The sequence below is a fragment of the Bos taurus genome, chromosome 13 (assembly GCF_002263795.3).
Source record: "Bos taurus isolate L1 Dominette 01449 registration number 42190680 breed Hereford chromosome 13, ARS-UCD2.0, whole genome shotgun sequence".
Lineage (NCBI taxonomy): Eukaryota > Metazoa > Chordata > Mammalia > Artiodactyla > Bovidae > Bos > Bos taurus.
In genome coordinates this window covers 75,897,766-75,920,986 of record NC_037340.1, presented here as the reverse complement: position 1 = coordinate 75,920,986, position 23,221 = coordinate 75,897,766, and the positions used below count along the sequence as shown (strand labels likewise).

At 46.5% G+C, this 23,221-nt stretch overlaps 1 protein-coding gene and 1 long non-coding RNA gene across 32 annotated transcripts in view; one reads left to right on the top strand and one right to left on the bottom strand.

The window, feature by feature from the left end:
* Positions 1–12,087: 12,087 nt before the first annotated feature.
* LOC132346978 (uncharacterized) lies at positions 12,088–21,152 on the bottom strand. The gene is made up of 2 exons (XR_009497021.1): positions 19,331–21,152; positions 12,088–15,415 (listed from the first exon to the last, which is right to left on the bottom strand). It is a non-coding gene; the product is annotated as an uncharacterized lncRNA (long non-coding RNA).
* Positions 21,153–21,180: 28 nt separating this feature from the next.
* ZMYND8 (zinc finger MYND-type containing 8) overlaps positions 21,181–23,221 on the top strand; it is a 124,927-nt gene continuing 122,886 nt past the window's right edge. For 14 of the 31 annotated variants that reach the window (XM_015474134.3, XM_025000397.2, XM_025000396.2 and 11 more), the window contains exons 1-2: positions 21,181–21,229; positions 21,943–22,178. Coding sequence is in view for 23 of the 31 variants with exons in the window: in XM_025000397.2 (XP_024856165.1) it covers positions 22,165–22,178 (14 nt within the window). In the remaining 8 variants the exon portion in view is untranslated. Of the gene's footprint in view, positions 21,230–21,942; positions 22,810–23,221 lie in introns of those variants that run through there. The other 17 variants (XM_005214581.5, XM_025000391.2, XM_010811399.4 and 14 more) reach the window with 5 other exon arrangements.

The following is a 23,221-nucleotide window of genomic DNA, read 5'->3' as shown; positions in this document are numbered from 1 at the left end:
TACTTTCTTTAATTTAAGTCTGAATTTGGCAATAAGGAGTTCATGGTCTGAGCCACAGTCAGCTCCTGGTCTTGTCTTTGCTGACTGTATAGAGCTTCTCCATCTTTGGCTGCTAAAGGGTATAATCAATCTCATTTCGGTGTTGACCATCTGGTGATGTCCATGTGTAGAGTCTTCTCTTGTGTTGTTGGAAGAGGTTGTTTGTTATGACCAGTGTATTTTCTTGGCAAAACTCTATTAGCCCTTGCCCTGCTTCATTCTGTATTCCAAGGCCAAATTTGCCTGTTACTCCAGGTGTTTCTTGACTTCCTACTTTTGCATTCCAGTCCCCTATAATGAAAAGGACATCTTTTTGGGGTGTTAGTTCTAAAAGGTCTTGTAGGTCTTCATAGAACCGTTCAACTTCAGGTTCTTCAGCCTTACTCGTTGAGGCATAGGCTTGGATTACTGTGATATTGAGTGGTTTGCCTTGGAAACAAACAGAGATCATTCTTTCGTTTTTGAGATTGCATCCAAATACTGCATTTCAGACTCTTTTGTTGATCATGATGGCTACTCCATTTCTTCTGAGGGATTTCTGCCCGCAGTAGTAGATATAATGGTCATCTGAATTAAATTCACCCATTCTAGTCCATTTCAGTTCTCTGATTCCTAGAATGTGGACATTCACTGTTGCCATCTCTTGTTTGACCACTTCCAATTTGCCTTGATTCATGGACCTGACATTCCAGGTTCCTATGCAATATTGCTTTTTACAGCATCAGACCTTGCTTCTATCACCAGTCACATCCACAGCTGGGTATTCTTTTTGCTTTGGCTCCATCCCTTCATTCTTTTTGGAGTTATTTCTCCACTGATCTCCAGTAGCATATTGGGCACCTACTGACCTGGAGAGTTTCTCTTTCAGCATCCTATCATTTTGCCTTTTCATACTGTTCATGGGGTTCTCAAGGCAAGAATAGTGAAGTGATTTGCCATTCCCTTCTCCAGTGGACCACATTCTGTCAGATCTCTCCACCATGACCCACCTGTCTTGGGTTGCCCCACGGGCATGGCTTAGTTTCATTCAATTAGACAAGGCTGTGGTCCCAGTGTGATTAGATTGACTAGTTTTCTGTGAGGATGGTTTCAGCAAATAGCAGGGGGCAGTCTAATTAATTGGAAAGTAACTCCAGGAAGGGTACCCTGAAGAAATGAATTTTGTGTTGGGTTTTGCAGGATGAGTAGGAGATTTCTGCTAACAATAGTGACAGCTAAGTAGTGTCAGGCACTGTGCCAAGTAAACACTATTAATAAAGGAAACATTCAGGTATGACCTAAATCAAATCCCTTATGATTATACAGTGGAAGTGACAAGTAGATTCAAGGGATTGGCTCTGATAGAGTGCCTGAAGAACTATGGATGGAGGTTTGTGACATTGTACAGGAGGCAGTGATCAAGGCAATACCCAAGAAAAAGAAAAGCAAAAAGTTTAAATGGTTGTCTGAGGAGGCCTTATAAACAGCTGAGAAAAGAACAGAAGCTAAAACAAAGGAGAAAAGGAAAGATATACCCATTTGAATGCAGAGTTCCAAAGAATAGCAAGGAGAAATAAGAAAGCCTTCCTAAGTGATCAATGCAAAGAAATAGAGGAAAACAATAGAATGGGAAAGACTAGAGTTCTCTTCAGAAAAATTAGAGATACCAAGGGAACATTTCATGCAAAGATGGACTCAGTAAAGGACAGAAATGGTATGGACCTAAAAGAAGCAGAAGATATTAAGAAGAGGTGGCAAGAATACATAGGAGAACTGTACAAAAAAGATCTTCATGACCCAGATAACCACGATGGTGTGATCCCTCACTTTGAGCCAGACATCCTGGAATGTGAAGTCAAGTGGGCCTTAGAAAGCATCACTACAAACAAAGCTAGTGGAGGTGATGGAATTCCAGTTGAGCTATTTCAAATCCTGAAAGATGATGCTGTGAAAGTGCTGCACTCAATATGCCAGCAAATGTGGAAAACTCAGCAGTGGCCATAGGACTGGAAAAGGTCAGTTTTCATTCCAATCCCAAAGAAAGGCAATGCCAAAGAATGCTCAAACTACTGCACGATTGCACTCACCTCACACGCTAGCAAAGTAATGCTCAAAATTCTCCAAGCCAGGCTTCAATAGTATGTGAACCATGAACTTCCAGATGTTCAAGCTGGATTTAGAGAAGGCAGAGGAACCAGAGATCAAATGGCCAACATCTGCTGGATCATGGAAAAAGCAAGAGAGTTCCCGAAGAACATCTATTTCTGCTTTATTGACTATGCCAAAGCCTTTGACTGTGTGGATCACAAAAAACTGTGGAAAATTCTTCGAGATGGGAATATCAGACCACCTTTCCTGCCTCCTGAGAAATTTGTATGCAGGTCAAGAAGCAAGTTAGATCTGGACGTGGAACAACAGACTGGTTCCAAATTGGGAAAGGAGTACATCAAGGCTTTATATAGTCACCCTACTTATTTAACTTAAATGCAGAGTACATCATGTGAAATGCCTGGCTGGATGAAGCACAAGATAGAATCAAGATTGCTGGGCGAAATATCAGTAATCTCAAATACACAGATAACACCACCCTTATGGCAGAAAGAGAAGAAGAACTAAAAAGCCTCTTGATGCAAGTGAAAGAGGAGAGTGAAAAAGTTGGCTTAAAACTCAACATTCAGAAAACTAAGATCATGGCATCCGGTCCCATCACTCACAGCAAGTAGATGGGGAAACAATAGAAACAGTGAGAGACTTTATTTTTTGGGTTCCAAAATCACTGCAGATGGTGACTGCAGCCATGAAATTAAGATGCTTGCTCCTGGAAGAAAAGCTATGACCAACCTAGACAGCATGTTGAAAAGCAGAGATATTACTTTGCCAACAAAGGTCTGTCTAGTCAAAGCTATGGTTTTTCTAGTAGTCATGTATGGATGTGAGAGTTGGAATGTAAAGAAAGCTGAGTATTGAAGAATTGATGCTTTTGGAGAAGACTCTTGAGAATCCCTTGGACTGCAAAGGAGATCAATCCTAAAGGAAATCAGTCCTGAATATTCATTGGAAGTACTGATGCTGAAGCTGAAACTCCAATACTTTGGCCACTTGATGCAAAGAACTGATTCATTTGAAAAGACCCTGATGCTAGGTAAGATTGAAGGTGGGAGAAGAAGGGGATGACAGAGATGAGTTGGTTGCATGGCATCCCCAACTCAATGGACATGAGTCTGAGCAAGCTCCAGGAGTTGGTGATGGACAGGGAGGCCTGGTGTGCTGTAGTCCTTGGGGTCGCAAAGAGGCGGACAAGGCTGAGCGACTGAACTGAACTGATCAGATCAGATCAGATCAGTCGCTCAGTCGTGTCTGACTCTTTGCGACCCCATGAATCGCAGCACGCCAGGCCTCCCTGTCCATCACCAACTTCCGGAGTTCACTCAGACTCACGTCCATCGAGTCAGTGATGCCATCCAGCCATCTCATCCTCTGTCGTCCCCTTCTCCTCCTGCCCCCAATCCCTCCCAGCATCAGAATCTTTTCCAATGAGTCACCTCTTCACATGAGGTGGCCAAAGTACTGGAGTTTCAGCTTTAGCATCATTCCTTCCAAAGAAATCCCAGGGCTGATCTCCTTCAGAAAGGACTGGTTGGATCTCCTTGCAGTCCAAGGGACTCTCAAGAGTCTTCTCCAACAACACAGTTCAAAAGCATCAATTCTTCCGCGCTCAGCCTTCTTCACCGTCGAACTCTCACGCCCATACATGACCACAGGAAAAACCATAGCCTTGACCAGACGGACCTTTATTGGCAAAGTAATGTCTCTGCTTTTGAATATGCTATCTAGGTTGGTCATAACTTTCCTTCCAAGGAATAAGCGTCTTTTAATTTCATGGCTGCAGTCACCATCTGCAGTGATTTTGGAGCCCAGAAAAATAAAGTCTGACACTGTTTCCACTGTTTCCCCATCTATTTCCCATGAAGTGATGGGACCAGATGCCATGATCTTCGTTTTCTGAATGTTGAGCTTTAAGCCAACTTTTTCACCCTCCTCTTTCACTTTCATCAAGAGGCTTTTGAGTTCCTCTTCACTTTCTGCCACAAGGGTGGTGTCATCTGCATATCTGAGGTTATTGATATTTCTCCCAGTAATCTTGATTCCAGCTTGTGTTTCTTCCAGTCCAGCGTTTCTCATGATGTACTCTGCATATAAGTTAAGTAAACAGGGTGACAATATACAGCCTTGACGTACTCCTTTTCCTATTTGGAACCAGTCTGTTGTTCCATGTCCAGTTGGAACTGTTGCTTCCTGACCTGCATACAAATTTCTCAAGAGACAGATGGTCTGGTATTCCCATCTCTTTCAGAATTTTCCACAGTTTATTGTGATCCACACAGTCAAAGGCTTTGACATAGTCAATAAAGCAGAAATAGATGCTTTTCTGGAACTCTCTTGCTTTTTCCATGATCCAGTGGAACTGAAAGGAACCAATTGACTCTTGTCAATACTATGGACTACGTTATAATTCGCATTTGCCCAGAGGTTAAGTTACTTGCACAAGGTCACACAGAGAATGAATAGCAGGGTCAGAATTTGAACCAGGTCAGAAGCCTTGTTGGTGTCAGAGCCTCCCAAGATGGCTGGGGTCTGGTTGGAGTTGAGACTTAAGCTGAAGTTGGGGAAGGGAATCCTGCAGACCCCAGAAGGCTTGGTTAAAAATGAAAGACTTTGACTTGAGAACAATGGGAAATCTTTGAAAGGTTTTTGGAGGTAAGGGGCGGGAAATGGGGGTGTGTCCTGATCCAAATTGAAATTTCAATAGATCTCTCTGGCTGCTGAGAGTGGGGGATGGGAGCTGACTGGGACCTGGGGGCTGGTGGGAGGCTGTTCCCTTCCTGCCCAGATAACAGCTAATGGTGGATCTGGAGCAGGCCACCACCTCTGTAGAATGGAGTTACGTGGCCGCAGTCGACAGTGTAAGACACTCAGCAGGTAAATCCTACGGAGCTCCCGGATGGGAAGTGGGAGAGGAGAGGGAGAGGAGAGGTCAAGGGTGATGACCAGGTTTGGGACTTGCAGTACTGGCTGGGAAATACGAGCTTTGGTGGCCTGAGATCATGTGAGAATCGATTGAGTTTTGACCAAATCGCCCAAGTCTGGGATTTCTTTGGGGGCTTTACTGTCCTCTGTTTTGTTGCTGTGAAACTGATTTCGGATCGCATTTGAGTGTTTCCTGTCTGCCTTGATTCTCTTTCCCACAGTATTTGTTTCCTTGAAATTTGAGGTTGGGAGTTCATTTTTCTTATGAATGTCTTCCTTTTTCAGATGAGTACGTTACTTAGTCTCTTTGCCTCCGTTTCTTCATCTGTAAAACGAAGGTAATAATAGAACCTGATGCATAGAGTTATTGGGAGGATCAATTAAATGATATAAAGATTGTATCAGCACCTGGAGGTAGGAAACTCCGGGTGTATCTGCTCTTTAAGGTAAAGATGATACTGCCAGACGATAGTGATATCTTCTGACAAGAGCTGGAGGTGGGAGTGGCTTTAAAAGGAGGTGAAAGCTCCTAGAAGTCACTCTAGTTACTTAGCAAGTACATATTAACACATTATTGACCAGAGCCGTATCAATATCACTTACATAACAAATCACCAGCCACAGGCTTTAGTTTCTGCAAAAATCCCCCCCCATCAATAAAGGATTAAACATCTTTTTATATCCAGTCACAAACTATTTAAAAAAATGTGTATAAAAACTCAAGGGATTTCAGTCACCCAAACAAACACTGAGAGAGTCTTGAATTCTAGACCTGCTCTGGACTCTGCGGTGGTAACTGTATATGAAAACAACACGTTTCCTGCCTTAAAAGGAAATAGGACACTTAATTTTAGAATAAGCCTTGGGAAGGCAAATCACTGTTGGGATGTGGCGTGATCCCAGAGAGCTTCCTGGAGGAGGTGACCTTTGGTCCTGGCTCTGAAGCAGAAGGACCAGGTGCAGAGGTCCAGAAAGGATGGGAACCGGTTTGACTAGATGCAAGCAGCACATTTCCAGGACCCCAAAGTAGGTCAGGTGACTGGAGTCAATAAACAGTTGAAGGGGAAAGCTGTTTTGTTTGTATTTCTCTATATTGCCATAGATAAAATGACTGGTGGTCAACTTTCTCTATTTGTATATAAATTATGACATTGTACGTTGCAAGAAGGTGCAAAATCCAAATCAGGGCCATGGTTGATCTACTGAAGATGTTGCAGAGAAACTCCTTTATGTAAGAAAAAAGTGTGATTCATTGGCTAAATATTTATTGAGCAGCTACTATGGTACCCAGGTCTTTGGTAGCCTGGGGAATATTAGTGAACAGATTCACAGAGTTCCTTCCTTTGTACACAAGCAAAAAGTACTAAGGGAAGAATTAAGGTGCTTATGTGTTGTGCTGTGTCCTAGGAAGGAAAAAGGGAGTCAGCTCAGATGGGTGCTGAGCAAAGACCTTGAGCTCAGAGATTTAGGGACCAGGCCTGAGGGGCCTCTGCAGGCCAGGTACAGGATTTTCAGCTGAGAGGGAATTTGCAGAGATTTTTTGTAAATGTGCATGCATACTCAGTCATACAGTCGTGTATGACTCTTTACAACCCCACGGACTGTAACTACCAGGCTCCTCTGTGGAATTTTCCAGGCAAGAATACTGGAGTAGGTTGCTATTTCCTTCTCCAGGGGATCTTCCCCACACAGGCCTCTCCTGCATTGACTGGCAGATTCTTTACCACTCAGCCACCTGGGAAAGCCCTTCTGTAAAGGACCAGGTAGTAATTATATTAGGCTCGGAGGACTATCCCTTGTGGCTCAGCTGGTAAAGAATCTGCCCGCAATGCGGGAGACCTGGGTTCGATCCCTGGGTTGGGAAGATCCCCTGGAGGAGGGAAAGGCTACCCACTCCAGTATTCTGGCCTGGAGAATTCCATAGACTGTATAGGCCACGGGGTCGCAAAGAGTTGGACACAAATGAGTGACTTTCACTTTGAGGACCATGTATGATCTCTATTGCAACTATGCTATGCTATGCTAAGTCATTTCAGTCGTGTCCAACTCTGCGCGACCCCATAGACGGCAGCCCACCAGGCTCCCCCGTCCCTGGGATTCTCAAGGCAAGAACACTGGAGTGGGTTGCCATTTCCTTCTCCAATGCAGGAAAGTGAAAAGTGAAAGTGATATGAGACCCTGTTGTACCATAAAAGCAGGCCTGGATAACAAGTGTGTGCCCAAGGCTGTGTTTCAATAAAACGTTACTTATAGACACTGAAACTTGAATTTCCTGTGCTAAGTTGCTTCAGTTGTGTCCGACTTTGTGCAACCCTATGGATTACAGCCAGCCCGGCTCCTCTGTGTGTGGGATTCTCTAGGCAAGAATACTGGAGTGGGTTGCATTTCCTTCTCCAAAATTTCGTATAATTCATGCATTCTCCAAATTGCTTTCGTTTTTTACTTCTTTCCCAACCATTTAAAAATGTAACAAAACTTTTTTAGCTCATGGGCCAGACAAAAACAGGTGGTGGGCTGGATTTGGTCTGTGGGCTGTACTTTGCAGACTCCTGTTCTCAACTCATGGGAACCCATGGAGGGTTTTGAGCCAGGGAATGAAAAGGTGTGATTTAAGAGGGGAAGGTATGAAGACAGGGTGTGATGCCAGAAAGTGGATGTAAAGAATCCATTCCAATCAAGCAAGCAGTTCGTCACTCAACAAACTCTGACTTCCCTCAATAGTCCTGGTGCTGCTGCAGGGGAACCCAAGATGTAAACGGCAGTTTTACACTTGTGGACTTTGTAACAGCAGGAGAGATTCAAGAGCAAGACAGAAATACTGACAAACTTTAAGGTCAAAAGAGAGATTGTTGGCCGTGTTTAGTCACTAAGTCGTGTCCTACTCTTCTGCGACCCCATGGACTGTAGCCCCCCAGGCTCCTCCGTCCATGGGATTTCCCACACAAGAATACTGCAGTGGGTTGTCATTTCCTTCTGCAGGGGATCTTCCCAACCCAGGAGTTGAACCCGAGTCTCCTGCATTGGCAGGCAGAGTCTTTACCACTGAGCCCCACATGAGGGGTAGGAAAAAGCAAAGGGTGCTTTAAAAAACAGCAGGGTGGCAGACAGGTGGCTGGAGTGCAGTGAGCCAGTGGGAAGTCGGTGGGAGTAGAGGGGAGGGCCGTGGAGGAGTTGGGATTTTTATCCAAGGTGACATAAAAGGTTGTGGAAAGTGTTTTTAAATTGTCGTATTTATAATGCACAATTTACCACTTCACCCATTTTATTTAATGTTTCCTTTTATTATTTACCTGTTTGGCTGTGCTGGCTCTTGGTGGTGGCATGAAGGATCTAGTTCCCTGACCAGGGATCGAACCCAGTCCCCAGGCACTGGGAGCAAGGAGTCTTAGCCACTGGAGAACCAGGGAAGTCCCGTCACCCATTTCAGCATGTGCAATCCAGTGGCATTAAGTACATTCACAGTGTTGTACAACCACCACTGTCAGAATGTTTTCATCACCCCAAAAGGACAGCGCCAATACCCATTAAGCAGTCCCTCCCCATATTGCCCCCCCAGCCCTCTCTGGCCCCCGGCAGCCATCAGTGTTCTTTCTGTCTCTGGGTTTGCCTCTTCTGGATCTTTCATTTAACTCTGGCTTTTTGTATCTGGCTTCTTTGACTTAGCATAAGGCTTTCAAGGTTCAAGCCTGTTGTCTACATCAGTATTCCATTTCTTTTTGTAGCTGAATAATCTACTGTGTACATACACTGAATTTGTTCATCCATTCATTTGTCAGTGGACAGTTGAGCTGTTTTTACCTTTTGTCTGTTGCGACCAGTGCTGTCCATGGAAAGTTTTGAGCAGGCGGGTGATATTTTTTAATAGGCTTTCTCTATGCTGTGAGGGGAAGCGCCCAGAAATGGCAGGATGGGAGACTGGAGATCAGTCAGAACAGGATTCCTAGTCTTGACTGCACAGGGTGAACCTCTGGGAGGTGAAACAAGCCTCTCACACCACTAGAGCTGAGTCCTCAGGTGATTCAGCAGGAAGATGGCAGATTGGGAACCACTGGGGAGAAGGCTGTAGGGGTCCCCTGGGTGCGCAGAGGCCATGGTGCTGATTCAGGGTGTTAGTTGACAAACAAGAGCCAGGTTCAGAACACTCTTGGGGGGAAGGATGCCCAGGCTTGCTGATGGTTTGGAGGAGGGTATGTGTGGAAGTGGGAGTCAAGGGTGGGGCTTTGAAACAAACCCATCAAAGGGTGTGATTCTGTTGACTGGGATAGAGGAGACTTTTGAAGGAGCTGGTTTGGGAGAGTCTAGAAGTTGAGTTTGCCTTATTCAGTGGGAGGTCCCAGGAACCCCCACGCTGAGAATTCATACAGGCAGGGGCCATGAGGAGTTCGGGGGCCTAGAAATCTCCCAGGTGAGAAATCAGGAAAGACCTCCTGGAGGTGATGTGGCACCCAGGACTTGAAGAGTGGGTGTTATGCCAGCAAGCAAGGGAAACAGGAGAAGGAGCCCCAGGGGGACAGACTTGGGACATGCTTCCCAGCTTCACTGAAAAACAGGGCGATAGGGTGGGAAAGTCAGGTATGGGGTTAGATGAAGGGGTGCTGATGGGGGGAGTCAGGGTTGCATTTAATTAGTGAAGAATTGCTCAGAAAACAGCAATGAGACAGATCATTGTGAATGTTTTGTTTAATGGCGGGTACTTTCATACCCTTTATTTGTTTTAATCAAGGTTTTAAAGTTGAAGAATGGTTGATTCGCAATGTTGTGTTAGTTTCTGGTGTACAGCAAAGCAATTCAGTTATACATTTATCATTTTTCATATTCTTTTTCATCATAAGTTATCACACGGTTCCCTATGCTATCCAGTAGCACCTTGTTTATCTATTAATATATATAATAGCTTGAATCTGACAATTCCAAACTCCTGATTTATCCCTTCACACCTTTTAATTCTTTGGCTCTTCAGTCCAACTTCATGAGATTGGAAGTACTGTTTGTAGGCAGAGAGCCAGGTGTAGGGCGTTACGGAAATTAGTTGGGGTTTTGTCACCTGATGCCGGTAGACTTCGTTCCAAGCGGCTCAGGCCCTGATTGTACGTGTCCCAGGGGCCTCTCATTTGGGGTAGACTTGGAGATGGTGTGGACTACGTGTGTGTGGGGGGTGTGTATGTGGAAGGATAAAGAATATTCTGGAAGATTTTTGAGTCTGAGTAACGGAAGGATGGCAGGAAGTAGTGAGCTTGTTTCTCGCTTCTCCATGCTCAAGTATAGCAGTCACACTTGGACTTTAATTGTTCCTCTGGAACACCAAGCTACCAAGCCAGGCCTGCCTCAGGGCCTTTGTCCTGCTGCCTACTCCACCTGGGAGGCTCCATCTCCTTCATCCTTCAGCTCCTATGTCACCACCGCATTCCCTACCTGTGTAAAGCAGGCCTCCCCCCACCATCTTGTGACTTGTCTATATCCTCACCCAGCTGTTTCTTCACAGCGCTGGTCTCAATTTGTTATGTTATTAGTATATTTGTTTAATAGCTCCCTACCTCCACTGCCCAGCTGTCAGTTCCTTGAAGGCAGGAGGAACAGACAATAAATCTCAGAGCTAGAGCTAGGGCTCCCTGCATATTTGCACACAGCTTGGATCCACAGCAAGAAAAGGCCTGTTGCCCAGGGAAGAGGTTGGGCCTGGTTAGTTACATTCGGAATCTGCTGTGGCAACGGACGAAATGACCACGTGAAAAGTTTCGAGGGAAGAAAAAAACCTCTAAGGTTTCTTAAGCCCGCACTCTGCGCCTGTTGTTAAACTAATCCTCACAATGTCTCTGCAGCCAGGACCATAATCCCCATTTCACAGACTTGGAAACTGCGGCACAAAAAGGGCAGTCACCTGCTCAAGTTCCGTAGGTACAAAGAGAGGGAGCTTGGAATGGACCCCTTTCCCCCCATAAGCTGGCTCCAGAGCCCAGATGAGAAGCACTGTTGGCCAGGAAGACGGAGCAGAGTCTGGAGTTAAGGTGCAGATGGAGAGTTGGAGTCTCTGGACAGAGCACTGGTTGGAGACTCAGAAATGCCCAGTATCAAACGTGGACCCAATACTAACTAGCTTCTTGAAATAGATTCTTGGAGGTCAGTGATGACCTTTTTTTTTTTTTAAATCACTGCTCAAAAATAATATAAATATAAAACGAACACATTAGAGATTTTATCTAACTCGTTTAAATAATGATGCTTCTAAGGTGTTAAGACCAAATTCAAAGGAGGATTCCAAGTACTGCACAGTTAAGGAAGGAATGCTGAATTTACAAATAGATGCAAAAACTGGCAGTTCAGTATCCACCGGGCAATAATCAATTGCATTCCAGGGGATTCCATTTGCATTTCTGTGGACGAGCATCATTTGCATAACTATTCCTCTTCTGCAAGTTGTAAAACAGTGCCAAAGCCATGAAAGGTACAGGTAACCCAATGGGGAAGCTAGACAGGCTACACGTTAATCTCTTTTTGCTCCGTCTTTAACAACTTTCCTCATATTATATTTACTAATTTATTTTTGAAGAAGTAATACATTCACATGGTTGAAATTCAAAAGATATAGTGGTGAACACAACATTGTAAACCAACTATACTTCAATTAAAAAAATAAAAAGATACAATGTAAAGTCTCCTCCCTACTCCTGACCCCCAGCCACCCAGGACCCCTTGGAGGCAACCATTGCTATCAATTTCCTAAGTATGCTTCCAAGAAATTCTATGCATAGTAAGCAAACATGTTAAAGAGACACTCACACAGGTTTGCTTATTAAAAAACAACAATGACTATATTCCATGTTCTGTTCTTGTGTTTTTTAAACTCAACAATATGTCTTAGAGTTTGTTCCATAAAAGGGTTCCCAGATTATTTTTTTTAAGATTAAAAACATTGGGAATTCCCTGACAGTCGATAGTCCACTGGTTAGGACTCGGCACTTCCACTGTGGCAGCCTGGGTTCAAGCCCTTGTTGGGGAACTAAGATCCAGCAAGCCACATGGTGTGGCCAAAACACAAATTGCAAAAAAACCCACCATTATTATTTTTATTGCAGTACAGTTGATACAATATTTTATTAGTTTCAGGTATACAACATTTATATGCATTATGAATTGATCATGATAAGTCTAGTTACTGTCACCATACAAAGTTATTGCAAAATTGACTATTCCCTATGCTGTACACTACATCTCTGTTATTTATAAGTGGGAGTCAGTTCAGTTCAGTTGCTCAGTCATGTCCGACTCTTTGCGACCCCATGGACTGTAGCATGCCCGCCAGGCCTTCCTGTCCATCACCAACTCCCAGAGTTTACTCAGAAGCATGTCCATTGCGTTGGTGATGCCATCCAACCATCTCATCCTCTGTCGTCCCCTTCTCTTCCTGCCTTCAATCTTTCCCAGAATCAGGGTCTTTTCCAATGAGTCAGTTCTTTGCATCAGGTGGCCAAAGTACTGGAGTTTCAACTTCAGCATCAGTCCTTCTAATGAATATTCAGGACTGATTTCCTTTAGGATGGACTGGTTGGATCTCCTTGCAGTCCAAGGGACTCTCAAGAGTCTTCTCCAACACCACAGTTCAAAAGCATCAATTCTTCAGCATTCTGAGTGTGTACCTCTTATTCCCCTTCCCCTGTTTCGTCCAACCTCTCCCATCCCACTCCCCTCTGGCAATCACCAGTTTCTTCTCTGTATTTATTCGTCTGTTTCTGTTTCTTTTTAGACCCAGATTCTTTCTTCACAGCTGCATAGTATTCTGTTGTGTGGCAGAACCATGTTTATTTAACCATTCCCTTATTGATAGCATGGTGTCTTCTGAGTAAATAGCTAATTGAGAGGCATTAAGGAGTTGGTGAGTAGTGAGGCAGAAGAAACTGGAAGTTTTCTTCAGTTCAGTTCAGTTCAGTAGTTCAGTCGTGTCCGACTCTTTGCGACCCCATGAATTGGAGCACGCCAGACCTCCCTGTCCATCACCAACTCCCAGAGTTCACTCAAACTCAGGTCCATCGAGTTGGTGATGCCATCCGCCCATCTCATCCTCTGTCGTCCCCTTTTCCTCCTGCCCCCAATCCCTCCCAGCATCAGAATCTTTTCCAATGAGTCAATTCTTCGCATGAGGTGGCCAAAGTATTGGAGTTTCAGCTTTAGCATCAGTCCTTCCAATGAACACCCAGGACTGATCTCCTTTAGGATGGACTGGTTGGACCTCCTTGCAGTCCAAGGGACTCTCAAGAGTCTTCTCCAACACCACAGTTCAAAGGCATCAATTAAGTGACTCTCAAGTCTTCTCCAGCACCACAGTTCAAAAGCATCAATTCTTCCGCGCTCAGCCTTCTTCACAGTCCAACTCTCACATCCATATATGACCACAGGAAAAACCATAGCCTTGACTAGATGGACCTTTGTTGGCAAAGTAATGTCTCTGCTTTTGAATATGCTATCTAGGTTGGTCATAACTTTCCTTCCAAGGAGTAAGCATCTTTTAATTTCATGGCTGCAGTCACCATCTGCAGTGATTTTGGAGCCCCCCAAAATAAAGTCTGACACTGTTTCCACTGTTTCCCCATCTATTTGCCATGAAGTGATGGGACCAGATGCCATGATCTTCGTTTTTTGAATGTTGAGCTTTAAGCCAACTTTTTCACCCTCCTCTTTCACTTTCATCAAGAGGCTTTTGAGTTCCTCTTCACTTTCTGCCATAAGGGTGGTGTCATCTGCATATCTGAGGTTATTGAGATTTCTCCTGGCAATCTTGATTCTAGCTTGTGCTTCCTGCAGCCCAGCGTTTCTCATGATGTACTCTGCATATAAGTTAAATAAACAGGGTGACAATATACAGCCTTGACCTACTCCTTTTCCTATTTGGAACCAGTCTGTTGTTCCAGGTCCAGATCTAACTGTTGCTTCCTGATCTGACTACAGGTTTCTCAAGAGGTAGGTCAGGTGCTCTGGTATTCCTATCTCTTTCAGAATTTTCCACAGTTTATTGTGATCCACACAGTCAAAGGCTTTGGCATAGTCAATAAAACAGAAATAGATGTTTTTCTGGAACTCTCTTGCTTTTTCCATGATCCAGCGGATGTTGGCAATTTGATCTCTGGTTCCTCTGCTGTCTCTAAATTCAGCTTGAACATCTGGAAGTTCACAGTTCACTTATTGCTGAAGCCTGGCTTGGAGAATTTTGAACATTACTTCACTAGCGTGTGAGATGAGTGCAACTGTGCGGTAGTTTGAGCATTCTTTGGCATTGCCTTTCTTTGGGATTGGAATGAAAACTGACCTTTTCCAGTCCTGTGACCACTGCTGAGTCTTCCAATTTGCTGGCATATTGAGTGCAGCACTTTCACAGCATCATCTTTCAGGAATTGGAATAGCTCAACTGGAATTCCATCACCTCCACTAGCTTTGTTCATAGTGATGCTTCCTTAGGCCCACTTGACTTCACATTCCAGGATATATGGCTCTAGGTGAGTGATCACACCATTGTGATTATCTTGGTCGTGAAGGTCTATTTTGTACAGTTCTTCTGTGTATTCTTGCCACCTCTTCTTAATATCTTCTGCTTCGTTTAGGTCCATACCATTTCTGTCCTTTATCGAGTCCATCTTTGCATGAAATGTTCCCTTTGTATCTCTAATTTTCTTGAAGAGATCTCTAGTGTTTCTCATTCTGTTGTTTTCCTCTATTTCTTTGCATTGATCACTGAGGAAGGCTTTCTTATCTCTTCTTGCTAGTCTTTGGAACTCTGCATTCAGATGCTTATATCTTTCCTTTTCTCCTTTGCTTTTTGCTTCTCTTCTTTTCACAGCTATTTGTAAGGCCTCCCCAGACAGCCATTTTGCTTTTTTGCATTTCTTTTCCATGGGGATGGTCTTGATCCCTGTCTCCTGTACAATGTCACGAACCTCTGTCCATAGTTCATCAGGCACTCTATGTGTTAGATCTAGTGCCTTAAATCTATTTCTCACTTCCACTGTATAATCATAAGGGATTTAAGTCATACCTGAATGGTCTACTGGTTTTCCCTACTTTCTTCAATTTAAGTCTGAATTTGGCAATAAGGAGTTCATGATCTGAACCACAGTTAGCTCCCGGTCTTGTTTTTGCTGACTGTATAGAGCTTCTCCATCTTTGGCTGCAAAGAATATAATCAATCTCATTTCGGTGTTGACCATCTGGTGATGTCCATGTGTTGCGTCTTCTCTTGTGTTGTTGGAAGAGGGTGTTTGCTATGACCAGTGCATTCTCTTGGCAAAACTCTATTAGCCTTTGCCCTGCTTCACTCCATATTCCAAGGCCAAATTTGCCTGTTACTTCATTTCTTGACTTCCTACTTTTGCATTCTAGTCCCCTATAATGAAAAGGACATCTTTTTTTGGTTGAAAAGGCAAAATGATAGGGTACTGAAAGAGGAACTCCCCAGTTCCTCCCCATATTGGTCGGTAGGTGCCCAATATGCTACTGGAGATCAGTGGAGAAATAACTCCAGAAAGAATGAAGGGATGGTGCCAAAGCAAAAACAATACCCAGTTGTGGATGTGACTGGTGATAGAAGCAAGGTCCGAAGCAAGGATAGAAGCAAGGTTGCTGTAAAGAGCAATATTGCATAGGAACCTGGGATGTCAGGTCCATGAATCAAGGCAAATTGGAAGTGGTCAAACAGGAGATGGCAAGAGTAAAGGTAGACATTCTAGGAATCAGCAAACTAAAATGGACTGGAATGGGTGAATTTAACTCAGATGACCATTATATCTACTACTGTGGGCAGGAATCCCTTAGAAGAAACGGAGTAGCCATCATGGTTAACAAAAGTGTCTGAAATGCAGTACCTGGATGCAATCTCCAAAACAACAGAATGATCTCTGTTTCCAAGGCAAACCATTCAATATCACTGTAATCCAAGTCTATGCCCCAACCAGTAACACTGAAGAAGCTGAAGTTGAACGGTTCTATGAAGACCTACAAGACCTTTAAGAACTAACACCCAAGAAAGATGTCCTTTTGATTGCAGGGGACTGGAATGCAAAAGTAGGAAGTTAAGAAACACAGAAGTTTTCTTAGAATAGGACTATTGCTTGTTCCTACCTCAGTTTCATCATCTAGGAAATGGGTTGATGATTCTAACACTACCTTACAAAGTTGTATAGGTAAATGGATTAGTTCATGTAAATTGCTTAGAACAGTACCTGACATAGTAATTGGAACACGGTACGTATCGGAATTTATTATTTTCCTCCTTTGGAAAATTTGATGGTGAAAGAACAAAGAAAACTGAGTGGGAACCATCCAGGAAATATCCTTTTAAGAGTGAGTAGAGAGGGAAAAAGGAATAGCAAACAAGTGAGTGCTGTGTTGCTGCAAGTCTTGATGGGATGGGTCCCTTCAATGTCTCCAAGTAGGCATTACAATTGTGCCCATTGTACAGATGAGGAAATCAAGGCACAGAGAATTTTGTTGCTCAGGCAAGACTGCCCAGCTGGCAAGTAGGGCAGGTGCATTCACACTCAGACAGCCTGATGCCAGCAGCCACACACTCAACCACTGCACCATTCTCCCTCTTGATGTGGGAAAGAAAGGAAAAAGGTTAAAGACGTAAGAGAAAGGCTGTGGAGCCAGAGCTCAGATCAGAAGGCATCTGATAGAAGGAGCAGGGCTGGGGGGGATGCGGTGATGGCTGTGGGAATGGAACCTCCTTTCTGAAACCGACAAGAAGGCAGGAAGGAAGAGGCAGCCACATGCAGGCAGAGGAGGGGAATGGCTGCTTTGGGTGCTTTGCGGAAGTTGGGAGGTCCACTGATTGGGAGCTTGGGAAGATCAAGTGCAAAGGCCCAGAGGAGGGAGGTTCGGAGTCAGGCCCTGGAAAGAACAGATGGACAGAGGCTAGAGCAGAGTGAGCCAAGGGAACAGAGAAGGAGATGCGTGAAGTCAGAGATGCCAAGGGCCCTGATGTTCCGGGGAGGCCTGTGGGCCATATTTAGTCTTTGGGCTTTTACTGTGAGTTGGCAGCTATTGATGGATTTTGAGCAGAGGAGGGATGAGATCTGACTTGTTTTTAAAGGATGTGTGTGTGTGTGTGTGTGTGTGTGTGTGTGTGCGCACAAGCATTTGCAAGGGCAGAAGCAGGGGCTCAGGTAGGAGACATGTGCAACTGCCCAGGCAGGAGATGATGTTTAATTGAGCTCTAATACATATTGATCACAGTGTGAGACTCTAAAGGGACAACGGTGAAGGATTCAGGCCAGATCTTTGCCTTGTAGAAGCTCTCAGGCTAATGTAGGGTTTCTCAGCGTCAGCCCTGGAGACTCAGGGGCTGGCTAGCTCTCCGCTGTGGGGGCCTGCCCTGGGCACTCTAGGACATCTAGTAGCATCCCTGATCCTTATCCTCTCGATGCAGTAGCATTGCCTCCCTTCCTCCAGGTGTGACAACCTAAAACGTCTCCAGACACTGGCACTGGTCTAGTGGGAGATGAAAACAGAGCATATAAATATGTGCTCTTCTTTCCATAATGGTAATTGCTAGGAAATAAAAAGAGCAGGTCAGGGGAGGTCCTGAATCTTCCTGGTTTTGATTTTTTGTTCTCTTGCATCCATTACATCTCTGCCCACCCACACTGCCGCCATCTGCCTGATGGTCAAGTACCATCCCCTCCCCCGCTCCACCTGCCCTTCCTTCCCTCCTCCCTCCATTAGCGTAATCCTGCCAATCCCTCCTAGAAAGAAGACAAAAACGAAACGAAGAAAACCTTCTAGAGGACCCCTCTTCTCCGAGGTAGGGACCGAATCCTAATTGCCCCTTTACAGCTGTAACGTGACTCGGTCAGCTTCATGCTCTGAAGGGGAGCTTTTCTGTTTCTGTGCCCGAAGTCGGCCTTGGTTTCAATTGGCCAAAAGGGAACAAAACAAAACAAGATATTTCAGACATTTCCCGCCCTCGGTCCTGGCCGTTTCACGTAACGGACAGGGAGGCCTGCTGCTCGCTGGAGGCAGATAACTCCAAGGGTGCTTATTTTCATAGTCAGCCCAACAGACTATCTTGGGATGCAGCTTGCAGAGGCGGTCGCTCCTGCTGCTGGCCTGGCTGTGGGCCATTTCAGTGGGGCCAGGCCTGGGCCGGTAAGAAGCCCGGGGAAGGGGGCTGAGGTCAACCCTTTGCTCTCCTCGGAGGCCCTCAGCTTTGTCACTGAGACACTCTGGCTTCCTTCAGCCAGATTTTATCCCCAGATTCTCTGTCTCCTGGAAATATTAAAAGAGACATGTTTCATCTATTCTTACTAGCTCATGGCTTATTCATATCACCACGAAACCTGCTTGTTTAGGCCTGTGCTGGCTTTGCTATCCAGAGGCACAATGGTTGGATTTTTCTTCCTTTCCTTTAAGCCAAGGTTTCCCACCTTGGTGCAGTGGACGGTTAGATCATGTAAGTCCTTGCTGGGAGCTGTCCTGCACGTGGTGGGATATTTAGCCACATCCCAGGTCTCTACCCACTGGATGCCAAGGGCACTTCTCTTCCCACACTGTGACCGCCCCAAAGTCTCCAGACATTGCTACCTAACCCCTGGGGGGCAAAACCACCCTTTTGAGAAAAGCTGATTTCCAGGGATTTTTATATTTCTGATTTTAGAGTTAGCAAAGTGTCACCCTGGACATCTTGCTGGAGGTTTGTAGGGAGAGAGGAGCTTTCTCTGAGTCTTTGAATGATTCTGACCTAAAGGTCTCCCAATTTCATTATTCAGTACTTAAAACATTCTCAAAGAAGTCAAACTCCTAAAAGAAAACGCAGAGCATGCAGTCACTGTTGGTAGATTTCAGCCTCGTCTCTGCTCTGCTTGGTTCGGCTTTTTTCTTTTCTTTAGAGGCAGGCAAAAGTACAGGCTTTAGGGATATGACGTCTTCACTGGGTTGGAAATCTGACCTCTAGCACTGGCTTGCTGTGTGACCTTGGGCAGTTCACTTCACCTCTCTGGGCTCAGTTCCAGCTCTCAAACAATGCTCCCCACTTCGTGGAGTCAGTCTGTGTAAAATGCTGATTTAGCCAGCGCCAGGCCCAGGGCGAGCGTGCAGAAGCTGCTGAGATTACTCTGTGCAGTGGGGGTTTGAGAGGGGCCCACTGGGTAATCTCTCGATTGAAGCCAGCAGCATTTGGTTTTCTTTATTCCCTGCTTATCAGCCACATTCCATCAAACCCTGGGAACTGGCCCTTAGTAGGCCTGCCCTGGGCTTCCTTTTTCAATCCGCGTCCCTCCCAGGATTCCATCTGCCACCATACCTTTGTCTCTGTCCCCAGCCGAATTGCTGTTTTCCAGATAACCTCAGACCTACTCGAATGCCAGCAGCATTCCTCAAACGGAGCGGAGCTGCCAGAATAAGCCGGCAGCTTCCTGCTCTTTGCCCCAGAAAACATTTCAAGTGATCAAGTGATCGGGGTGGAGGGGGGAGGGGGAGGATGCTGCAGCTGCTTATGCAACCAGCTTTAATCCGGGGTTAAAATCCACCACGCCAACCAGCGCTGTATTTTATTTCCTCGTCCGCTTGGGAAGTGAGCTGTTTGGGAGATCCGCCACAAACTCGTCGTCCTACTTGTCTCCCCCTCCCCCAGAGCAGCACCCATGGACACAGAGAGTATTCCTTCGGGGCCGGCGGTGGGGGGCCCCTGCCCACATTGCCGGGAGGGAGAGCACAGTCCGATCAGCTCTGGCCTCCTGTCCCAGTCCCCCCCACCCCGCCCTCTCTTTGGTCTCCGGGTACCCAGTTCCACCCCCAGGAAGAGGGGGCCCTCCCTTCGGGCGAGGCCCAGCCTGCTGTCCTGAGTGCTAGCCCTTTGTGGAGGTGTCCCTCCCTGCATCTTGGCCTCTTCAGCCTAAAATGCAAGACAGCAGCCACAAAATCCCCTCCCTTTTCATACAGCCTGGGCCCTGCCCCTGCGGTGTACAGAGTGCTGGGCTGGATTCCTGGCTTGTTCCTGTCTTGATAGGAGATTCCCGGCCAGGAAGAATTGATGTACACGCGGTGGGCATCTGTTGTCCGTGGGGGCGGGGGCGGGGGCAGGGCGAGCAGGCCCTCAGCTCCACCGTTTTCTTTGTGGCAACGCACGGGGTAGGAAGGAGAAAGCCCGCAAGTCCTAATTTTAGGAGAAGGGGAGACTTGCCTGGGCTACGGTTTTTACCTCCTGGCATATGTGCGTCACCTCTGGAAGATCTCTCCAGCCTCTGAAGAACGGTGTTTAGTTTCTGTTGTTCCAGCTTGCTGTTTTTTTTTTTAAAACTTGTTCATTAAGCACCTTGTCTTAAAAAAAGAAGAAGCAAGCGAGCACCAAATGTTTTAAGATCCTTTTTTGGATCTGCTTTTTCTTCCTCAGGCTACAGACCCACGGCAAAGGCAGCCTGACAGAGGAAACAGGCAGAGACGTCCTAATGCTGTTGAGATGGGTGGAATTATAAGTGGTTCTGAAATGCTAGTTAATATTTTACTGGGGAGCAGGGCCACAGATCCGGTGGAGGTGGTGGTTGTGGGGGACTGCCAGGGTAGGGCTGAGTGTGAAATAGCCATTCCGTCTGCCTTTGGGGACCCGAAGAAGCCGCTCTCTGTAGAAATAAATTTAAGCAAGAGTCCTTAATAAAGCTCACGGGATCTGTCTGCCCACCGAGGGCCCAGTTTGCCGAGCACCACCATACAAGGCTGATTGTGGCAGGAAGGTCTAAGCAGTGGGTGTAGGCCTGACTAATAATGGGGGTTCTTGTTCCCGGCTGAGTTTGACATCTTTCTTTCTCCCTCTGGATTTAAATGGCTTCTCAGCCCGGGAGGCACTGCCTGTGCCCTGGATTCAGAAGGTACACGCCTCCTTGGGAAGCCAAGGCGAGAGAGACAGCGGCTCGCTCACTCTCTCTCTCTCTCTCTTTCTGCATCTGCCGGGGGAGCTGCCGCTGGTATTTTTCCACAGGCCTTTTCTGCGATCTCAGGGCCTAGTTCTTCCCAGCCAGGCCCAGAGTCCGAGAGAGGGTTAATAGGCAGGAAGCTGAAGCCATCGCAGACTAATACGGAAGTCAGATTTTTGTTTAACTGACAGGTTTAGCAGGCCTCAGCCGTGGGGGAGGGGGCCGGGGAGGGGAAGGGAAGTTTGTAGATGTAGGCATGTGGCCTGCTAGGAGCGCCTTTGGCTTTTCTTAGGGTAAGGACGGAGGTGGGGGTGGGGGTGGGGGCCCTGGCATCCTGGCAGGGAGGCTGGAAACCATTTTGGTTTTTCGAGTTCTGGCTGGCGGGGGCGGTGGGGGTGGTGAGAGGTTAGATTCTGGGCCGGGGGACAAGTGGCCTCCCTGGTCTGCTTTGTCCAGAGGAGGCATTCGGACAATGACGATGCAAACTTTGACCACTTGGTTCCCCTCCTCCCCTGGCAGCCTGAGTCCTCTGGCCTCTGAGAAGCCCAGGGCTGCTCTGGGGCGATTTCGGGGTGGGGTCGGGGGGCTCTCCTGGCTTGTCTGGTTTGCTCAGAGGCCTGCCTCCAGCCTCCTTCTCTTGCCCCTGGGCCTCTTCCTGGGCCTCCCCTCCCTCCAGCCATCAGTCCCCATCCTCCCCGCCGCGGGTGGGGTGGGGGGCAGAACATTCTGCTGGATTGTTCCAGAAAAGGGTTAGCCTTCCTCTCAGCGAGAGAGAGCCGTTTCTGAGGGGGCAGATGAGGTTGAGTCCTACCAGCTCACCCCCCAAAACTCTCTTGCTCGTGGCCTGTGGGCCTCAGGCTCTGCTGGAGCAGGTCAGGCTGGCTGCACTGGTTCGCCCGCGCTGGGAAATCTAGTCAGGGTGTGGGAGAAGGGCGTCTGGGGGCCCCTTTCCTCAGTTTTTCTTGCTGCAAAAGGCCTAGCTTAGCCTGTCTTTCTCTATGCACAGGATGGCTCTCTTGCTCACCAGAGCCTCACAAAGATAATCGCTCAGGAAGTGTCTCAGCCAATCCGGGGCCGCCTTACACTCCGATTTGCCGGGGCAGCCAATCGGGGGTGCGCTTTCATGAAGCGGCCAGATCATCAAGCCGAAGTGCCAAACCCTTTTTCTGTGAGAACTAGGAGCCTGTCCTCCATGTTTTATAAGTATTGACATTACACAGTGTTAACAATGCATCCACAGAGGTAAGCTCGACTTTTTAACCATCTTTTCTCCCCCTCCCTCTGAGACATCCGCATTTGTGGGCGAGCCGTGTGATTTCTTGTGGCTGGCCGTGCCACACTCACCCCCACAGCACTTAGGTTAACTTGGAACTGTTTAGAGAGAAAAAAAAAATTTTTTTTTTTTTTTTGCTTTCTTGGGTCACATGGCTAAGTAGCCATTAGCCAGAGCTCGATTTTGCAAACTGGCAAGGGCCTGGCACACCTTTTCTTCCACCAGGACATGGTGTTTCTAGAAGAGTGTGAAGCTAGATCCTGGTATTGCCAAAAAAGAAGCTTTTTTTTTTTCCTTCCTCCCTCTTCTCTCTTTCTCTCTCTCTCTCTCTCTGAGCAGTTCCCCCCTCCCCCCCCCAACCCTGTACTATTGTCTTCTCTTGTGTCACATGCCTGCTGGGGAAAGAAAATGGAAGGTAAGCAAGCAGGCTCCCCTCCAAGGAGAGCTCATGGCAGACAGCAAAGCAGGCAAGTTTACCTCCAAAGAGGTGCTGGGAAGGCCGGACTCAGTGCTGGCCAGAGAGGACGTGTGTTTGAAACAGAACCAAAGGCCTCAGCAGAAGAGCAGCGCTAAGGACAGATCCTGGGTCCTGGGGCCTAGGTGGGTGGTGGTGTCTCCCTATGGTCTTTTCTCTTCCTGCAGGGTTTCTTCACTTGAAACTACATTGTTCAGCCTTTTTTCCTGACTTCTGTTGATACAGAGTGTTCTTCTGCAAAGCCAGCCTACAGCCAGCAAATGTTTCTGAAAGTGTTTTCTAGGCTTTGGAGGAAGTTTTTGGAGTAGGGATGGGGATTGGGGGTGGGGGGGGGAGTGTAGGAGGTTGTGGGGGGAAAGATGTTGGACAACATCCTGCAATAAATCTGAGGAGTCTTTTGAATCCCTTCGTTTTCTCCTCGTGCATGGTTTTCAGTGAACTCATGTATCCTTTCCCCTGCTTTTTCATTCTCCTTTCCTCATTTTACATTGTATCACCCTCTGTCCTCCTGTGTGATACAGTGCAGAGGAAATAAAA